We start from the raw sequence: 7,973 nt of genomic DNA, 5'->3' as shown, positions 1-7,973 counted from the left end.
CCCTGATTAGCCAATGGGAAGGGTAGCGGTCGTACGCTAATTACCATATTTCTCTTTTATTAGATAGGATATAATTTTTTTTTCTAAAGAGCAAAGGAAAGAGGGGACATCAGTGGGCCCAGGCCCAGTACTTGCCTGTCCCAACAGAAAGCCATGAGGGCATGCTGCGCCCTCTCTCCTCTCCAGGAGCTTTCCAGGCATAAATAGTGTGTCCACCACCTGAAGTCTCGTCTCCTTGCATCACCACGAATTTGACCTCCTTTACCTTCTCCATCCTCCCGAACCCCGCTTCCCCTCTGCTGACCACCATTGTATTGTCTGTATCTATAAGCTTGTTTTGTTTGTTTGTTGCTTTTCCACATATGACTGATATCACACAATTCTTGTCTCTTTCCTCCTGACTTATTTCACTTGGCATAATACTCTCAAGATCCATCCATGTTGTTGCAAATGGCAATATTTCATTTTTTATGGATGAGTAGTATTCCATTGTATATATGTACCACATCTTTCACCCAGCTCTTGAAGCAGGACACTTAGAAGTTTTCCTTGATTATTCTCTTTTCCCCATGTATCATATCCAGTCCTTCGCATGTGCTGTCTGCTTTATAGTAAAAATTTACCTACTATCTGACTTTTCACCTGGTAGCCTCTTTCACTCTAGCCCAAAACGTTATTATCTCTTGCCTTGTCTTTTCATTTACTTTCTAATTAATCTCCTTGTTTCCTTTCTGCATAATCTATGACTACCCAGAGTCAACTTTTAAAAACATAAACCAGCCCGGCTGGTGTGGCTCAGTGGTTGAGTATCAACCTATGAACCAGGAGATCACAGTTCAATTCCTGGTCAGGGCACATGCCTGGGTTGCAGAGGGCTCGATCCCCACTAGGGGGCATGCAGGAGGCAGCCGATCAATCATTCTCTCTCATCATTGATGTTTCTATTTCTCCTTCTCCCTTCCTCTCTGAAATCAATAAAAATACATTTTTTAAAAATTTGCAGGCCATCTAAAATATTTTTATTTTTCTACTCCCCATTCCAAATTACAAACACTAAGGCTTAACTCACTTGTATATTTATATATAATCTTACTCTTTACATCAAATATTCCCTTTCTCTGTATCTGGCTATATGAGACTTTGATATTATTTCTCCTTACAACTTCATATATTTTCTGTCTTCTAACAGCAGGAGAAAAGCTGAGTGGGGTACAGCTGAGTCCTAGAAACCAACAGGAGATGAAGAATAATGTGGAGAAGGTGCTACAGTTTGTGGCCTCCAAAAAGATTCGTATGCACCAGACTTCAGCTAAAGGTCAGTGCCTCTTCACGTTCTTGGTGGACGAGTACACTCATCTTTACTGGCAATTGCTCACTGTGTAGTCAGGGATCCAATAGACAGGAGGAGGATTAGCCCCATGACCTCATGTCATTTTCCCGTAAAGAAAGTTATTGGGACAGAGTGATTATCAAAATTTTACTGCTTTGGAAACCTGGGTGAAAATAGAAATTTTCTACTCATTTTAATTGAATAAAGGTCTGCTTGACTGTGTGTAGGACAATTAATAGAGAAGAAATTATAGAATTGGGATATTGATTTTAGAATTTCTTGTTTAAGTAATAAAAATGAGGATAGCTTTGTTTTTGATCCTATGGTTTCATGACCAATAATTATTTCACATCATAATAGCCTACATTTTTATCCATCCAGTTTTCCAGATGGAAAATATTTTCTAGCATTTTTTTTTTTTATTTTGTGGAAGAGCCACACTCAAGGGGCCAAAGAGCCACATGGGGCTTCCGAGCTGCTGTTTGCCGACCACGGCAGCCTAAACAGCCTAGCTCTCAGTAATTGATTTTTAAAAAAATATATTTTATTGATTTTTTACAGAGAGGAAGGGAGAGGGATAGAGAGTTAGAAACATCGATGAGAGAGGAACATTGATCAGCTGTCTCCTGCACACCTCCCACTGGGGATGTGCCCGCAACCAAGGTACCCTTGACAGGAATCGAACCTGGGACCCTTCAGTCCACAGGCCGGCGCTCTATCCACTGAGCCAAACCGGTTAGGGCTAGCATTCTTTTTTTTTTTTTACATCACAGACTATTCCTGGTAAGATGGAGGGGCTCTGTGACCTCAGCACATGCCCTCTCCTGTAGCCACGCGGCCAGAAGGGGACACTTCTCAGTCCCCTTGAGCCCAGGCTGCAAGGATGAAAGGGTGTAGGTGTCTTCGGAAAGCACAGGCCCCCTAGTCCTCTCGCCATTTCTCTAGAACTGACTGTAATCCGGTTCTGTTTCAGCCTCAGTTTCTGGGCCTGGTTACCTGTGACTCTGGTGAGAATGGGGGCAAGAGGGTGCACTCCTATCATGTTTCTATTACTGATGTTCTCTGTGTTGGGGTCATTCAGGAAGGGTAGATGCTGACCATTGAGAGCACCCTGTAGAAGGTATCAATCAATCCTTTCAAAACCTTGCATATCTAAAAGGCTATGCAACTAAAAAAAAATAGAATTTTACCAATGTCCTTACATTAACTTTCACCAGACCTATCACATTTTTTTTCTGCCTGCATTCCTTTTTCTTTTCTAGGGCAAATTTAGAATGCGATAATCTCTTTCATCTGGTCCCCATTAGGAGTGGGCTTGGGGATCTGGCCCATTAAAGTCAACTATTTTTAGGGAACACTGCCACTCAGGACCTCGCATTCTTTTACCTGGCTTCCTGCTTAGTCCTACTGCATGGATGTTTGTCTTCCTCCCATCTGCTCTCCACGTTGCCGCCAGAATGATCTTACCATGAGTACATATGCTCAGGCAGTCCTCTGATCAGAGGGTCCTTAGGATAAAACCTGCAGTCCTTCTTATGGCCTATCGTGCCCTTCCTGACCTGACCTCTCATTCATCCCTCAGCTTTCACCCTCTCCTGCTGCGCTCTGAGTTCTAGCTCTGCTGGACTTCTTTCAGCTCCTCCACCGCAGAGCTGTGCCATCTATCTATATAAAAGCCTAAGCGACCATCGCAACTGAACGGACGACCAAACAGGCTGCGTGGGGCGACCCTGCCGGCAGGGGGGTTAGTGAGGGGCGACCAAACGACTGAGCAGCAGGCTGTGTGGGGCAACCAGGCCATCAGGGGGGGTAGTTGGGGGCAACCAGACTGGCGGAGGGGGGGCAATTGGGGGCGATCAGACCGGCAGGGAAGCAGTTAGGGGTGACCAGGTCAGCAGGGGGGCAGTGAGGGGCGATCAGGCAGGCAGGCAAGCGGTTAGGAGCCAGGGGTCCTAGATTGGAGAGGGTGCAGGCTGGGCTGAGGGGACCCTCCCCCCCTGCACGAATTTCGTGCACCAGGCCTCTAGTAGAGGTATAATGTGAGTCATATGTATAAGGTAAAAGTTTCTAATAGCCACATTAAAAGAAAAAAGTGTGAAACCAGTTTGAATAAAAAATTTAACTCATATATCCAAAATATTATTTCAAAATGTAAACTATTACATTCTATTTTTTGTACTACATCTAAGGAGCTATTTTGCATTCCCTTTTTGGGTGTGCGTGTGCTAAGTAAATACTACACTTGCAGCACATTTCAATTCAGACTATAGCTACCATTTAAGTGCTCAGTGTAGCCAGCGGCCCCCACACCAGACAGCGAGGCTCTAGTATGTCATGCTTTCTCTTGCCTCTAGACTTCATGCTTGCTGCTCCCTCTTCTCCTCCATCTGATGGACCACTACTCATCAACCAAGTCTCAGCTTAGAGCTCACTTCCTGTCGGAATGCTGAGCTCTCTAGACTAGGCACGATGCTTCTACTCGGAGCCCCCGAAGAATCCTGTACTTCTCCTATCATGACATGTTACTATACTTCATTGCCATTGCTTTTACGTCTTCTGTGTCCCTGTTGAACACGGCTTTGTGAGGACAGAGAGCTTGACTGCCTTGCTCACCTGCATCCCTAGCAAGTACGTATTTAGTGAATGAGTCCTCAGCCCCCTCCCTCCCTCTGAGGGCCTCTCGGTCTCTTCTGTCCCCCAGATATTGTGGAAGGAAACCTGAAGTCTATCATGCGGCTGGTCCTTGCCTTGGCAGCTCACTTCAAACCCGGCTCTGGCAGGACAGTAAGCCAAGGACGGGACTTCAGAGCCCCTCTGCAGAGTCACCAGCCACACTGTGCCACGGCTGTGGCCCAGGGAGCAGCTGCTGCTCTGGCTGATGTGTGTCACGACATGTCACGGTCAGGACGGGACGTCTTTCGATACCGACAGAGGTAAGGGTGGGCATCTGGGCATGGAAACTGGACTGTCTTTGATATATTCCCTTAAATGCTTATCTGCAGTAGATAAAAATATCACCCAAACAGCCCCACGCTGCAGAAAAGAGCGCTTTGAAAGAGAAAAGCCTTTTCTTTTTGAAGAGCTCTATTCGCAGTCAGCAAAGTGGTTGAATGACATAGGTAATCTGTTGCTCTGGTGCCCAGAACTGTGAAGAGATGCCGTTGGCACCGTGTGTTTTTTTCACTGGGAGCAATGTCTGCGGGAGTCTCTCCCTGGAATGTATCCTGAAGGCCAAGCTGCCCCCAGAGGCACGGCAGGAAATGCTTTGGCGGTTGTGTGTGTGCTAAGCACGACCCCGAGGTGTTGCAAAGATTGGTGAAGTTATGCGCGTTTGTATCTATCTTCCCTGCTAGGTATCAAATGTCTCTGAGGCAGGGGCTTTGCCTTATTCATCTTTCCTGTAGTGCTCACGAGAGGGCCACCTGTCAGTACTTGTTGAGTGGACGTGCAGGACTGACCCTTCTCCTTTGCTGGTGTCCTCTGGCTTTAGGAACAGCAGCACGGACGAGGAGATCGAGAATCCATACTGGAGCGTGCGGGCTCTGGTGCAGCAGTACGAAGGGCAGCAAAGGTCCCCGTCGGAGTCCAGCTGCTCCAGGTAACCGTGGCCTCAGATTCTTGACCACTCCAGTCCTAGCCAAAAGCTGAATTCTTGAGGAGTCTTGGGGTTCTTAGCCTCAAGTAGCAACACAGCAGGCCGTGAGGCACCTAAACCCGTTCTCTTTCCCTCCGATTATGTTTGGCCTTGAAGGGGTAGCCCTCAGCACTGCCTCGTGGTTTTGTGCTGCCAGGAGGGGAGGGTGGCATGCTGTGAGTTTCCCACCTGGGGAAGCTTTGTGCAGAGCCACAGTGCCAGTGCTGGGACCTGCCATGGTCCAGCCTGGAGGTTCGGATGGTGTATATCAGCTGCCAGTGTTTATGAGAACCAGTTCCATTGCATTGGCTTATTGCCTGGGTGTAACTAAGTTATGGCCTGAGGGGGCTGTATCAAACTCATAGCAAGAGAAAATGAGCAGCCCTGGCTGGTTTGGCTCAGTGGATAGAGCGTCGGCCTGCAGACTCAAGGGTCCCAGGTTCGATTCCGGTCAGGGGCACGTATCTTGGTTGCGGGCACGTCCCCAGTGGGGAGTGTGCAGGAGGCAGCTGATCGATGTTTCTCTCTCATCGATGTTTCTAACTCTCTATCCCTCTCCCTTCCTCTCTGTAAAAAAATCAATAAAATATATTTTTAAAAAAAGAGAGAGAGAGAGAAAATGAGCAGAGTTGTCTTAGAGCAGCGGTTCTCAACCTGTGGGTTGCAACCCCTTTGGGGGTCCAACGACCCTTTCACAGGGGTCACCTAAGACTATCGAAAAACACATACATAATTACATATTGTTTTTGTGATTCATCACTATGCTTTAATTATGTTCAATTTGTAACAATGAAAATACATCCTGCATATCAGATATTTACATTACGATTCATAACAGTAGCAAAATTACAGTTATGAAGTAGCAACGAAAATAATTTTATGGTTGGGCGTCACCACAACATGAGGAACTGTGTTAAAGGGTCGTGGCATTGGGAAGGTTGAGAACCACTGTCTTAGAGCATTAGAATGTTTCCGACTTTCACTTATAGGGCTGGGAATTGTGGCAGATTAGTACATATTTGAGCGGGCTAATGATTAGAATACATATGTGACTGTAGCTGAAAGGCTGCCTGTATACCATAGAGCCAAGTGTGGAGACCAAATCAGGACACAGTGCTCTCATAAAGCCTGGCCAATGCCAAGTATAGTGGCAGGAAAAGACCACTTTCCTGGCTTATGTAAATCATGCTCCTGTGAACACATCCCCAGACCATGTTAGCTTATTTACCAACTTCATTTCATTGCTGAATAGTGTTTAATTTATGATCTTTTGACCTTTTTTGTCTCCTACCTCAATCCAGCTTAGGCTGTTCTAGTTAAGCCTAATTGCTCTTTGTCTTTAAGTATTTTATGTGTCTTTGGTGTTTTTCCTCTTATTTCTTTTTCTCATAATATTCCATCTTAGTTTGACGGACCATTTCCTAGTCTATGGAGGCCACATGCAATTCTTTCCCCATTTTAATATTCTGGTAACTTTGCTCAACTTTAGTGTTCACATTTAATAGATGTGCTTTCTTATGTATAAAATTCACAAAACATAAAATTAATCATTAATCATTTTACTCTTTAAAAATCATCACCCAAGGACATGCTTCGAGAGAGGAAGGCAGGGGGGGGGGGGGGGAAGAGAGAGAGAGAGAGAGAGAGAGAGAGAGAGAGAGAGGAGAAAAGAAAACATCAATGTGACAGAGAAACGTCCATCGGTTGCCTTCCTTTGTAAGTGTCCCAGGCCTGTAAGTTTTCGGTGCACAGGATGATGCTCAACCAACTGAGCGGCTCGGGCCCAGCAACCATGAATCATTTTAAAGTGTACAATTCAGTGGCATTTAGTACTTTCATAATGTTTGCAACCATCACCTCTCTCCAGTTTGAAGACATTTTCATCGCCCCAAACGGAAGCCCCTGTACCCCATGAAGCAATAGATGTGCTTTCAGTGGGAATCCAAACCATTTCTTCCTTGCTTCTAGAGTCTACTAGACTGTCACTTGGTACAGAGTCAAAGGATGTTTCGTTGTATAATGAGATCTATTGCTTCCTGCACGGCCACAGGCCTTTCGCTCTTCTGTGCCTGATAGTGCCTGGCAGCGCCTGGGGGCGGGGGCGGGGGGTGGGGTGGGGGAGGGGGGGGGTGGAGGTCAGGGGAGAGCCTCTATTTCTTCCTGAGAGCACCTGCTTCCTTCCTCTCTGGCAGGACTCAGACTGGGGCAGCCACAGTGAGAGTGTGAGTTAGTGACCCACTGGAAATCCGACTGCAGTGGGCTGATGGGACAGTTTTATAGGAGGGGCTCAGAGAACAGTGTGCATTCCGCTTTCTGTCTTTGACTCCTTCCTGATTTTGTTCTTTTCTTCGAAGCTGAGCTCTCACTCGCCTTGTCAGGGTGTTCATTCAGCACCCTGCCTTTTCCTCGGCTTGCTCCCTGGGACCCAGCGGGCTTGGGCACAGTCTGCTCCCTCCCTCCCCCCTTGCTCGGGGGAGCCCATCTCGTGGCTCAGTGACCACGAAAGCCAAGAGACCCCGGGTTTGGACTCCGAACCGAGGTTAAGATTGGAAGAGCCCTCAGTGCCCAATCCTCTGCCCCAGCCTCCAAGGAGACCGAGCGCCAAAGGGTACGAGAACTCTGGGCAGAGTTTTTCTTTTCATATAAAAGCATCCTGCCGGGGGGGGCATGTAGGAACTGCAAGATACAAACGGTAGGTATTATTTTACGGTGAGTCGAGGATGGGATCCGTTAGAACTGGAAACTTATAGTTGGTTTAATGGTGAATTTTGTTTAAGTCTTCCGTGATACTGCTTATTCTTTGTGGATGCCTCACAGTAACCATAGCTAACAGTTTACCATAACCCCACTGAACCGATGTCTGTATTGTGTAGATCTCTGATTTCAGGTACAAACTCCAGCGTCCCGTCGCCCCATCCCATCCCAGGCGGACGCCGCCGAACTCCCCTACCCCACTTACGACCTCTTCATTTTTTTTTTTTTTTTCAAACCAAAAATAACATCACCACA

At 46.7% G+C, this 7,973-nt stretch overlaps 1 protein-coding gene across 5 annotated transcripts in view; it reads left to right on the top strand.

The window, feature by feature from the left end:
• The window catches only part of DIXDC1 (DIX domain containing 1), a 63,509-nt gene that overhangs the window by 22,460 nt on the left and 33,076 nt on the right, over positions 1-7,973 (top strand). For 4 of the 5 annotated variants that reach the window (XM_023757898.1, XM_014459866.2, XM_023757899.1 and 1 more), the window contains 3 exons: positions 1,190-1,315; positions 4,032-4,263; positions 4,821-4,928. In XM_023757898.1, the coding sequence (XP_023613666.1) occupies positions 1,190-1,315; positions 4,032-4,263; positions 4,821-4,928 (466 nt within the window). Of the gene's footprint in view, positions 1-1,189; positions 1,316-4,031; positions 4,264-4,820; positions 4,933-7,973 lie in introns of those variants that run through there. The other variant, XM_014459869.2, reaches the window with a different exon arrangement.

The sequence above is a fragment of the Myotis lucifugus genome, unplaced genomic scaffold, assembly GCF_000147115.1.
Source record: "Myotis lucifugus unplaced genomic scaffold, Myoluc2.0 scaffold_117, whole genome shotgun sequence".
NCBI classification, from domain to species: Eukaryota; Metazoa; Chordata; class Mammalia; order Chiroptera; family Vespertilionidae; genus Myotis; species Myotis lucifugus.
Note: the sequence above shows the minus strand (reverse complement) of the source record. Positions and strands in the feature narration are given on the sequence as shown.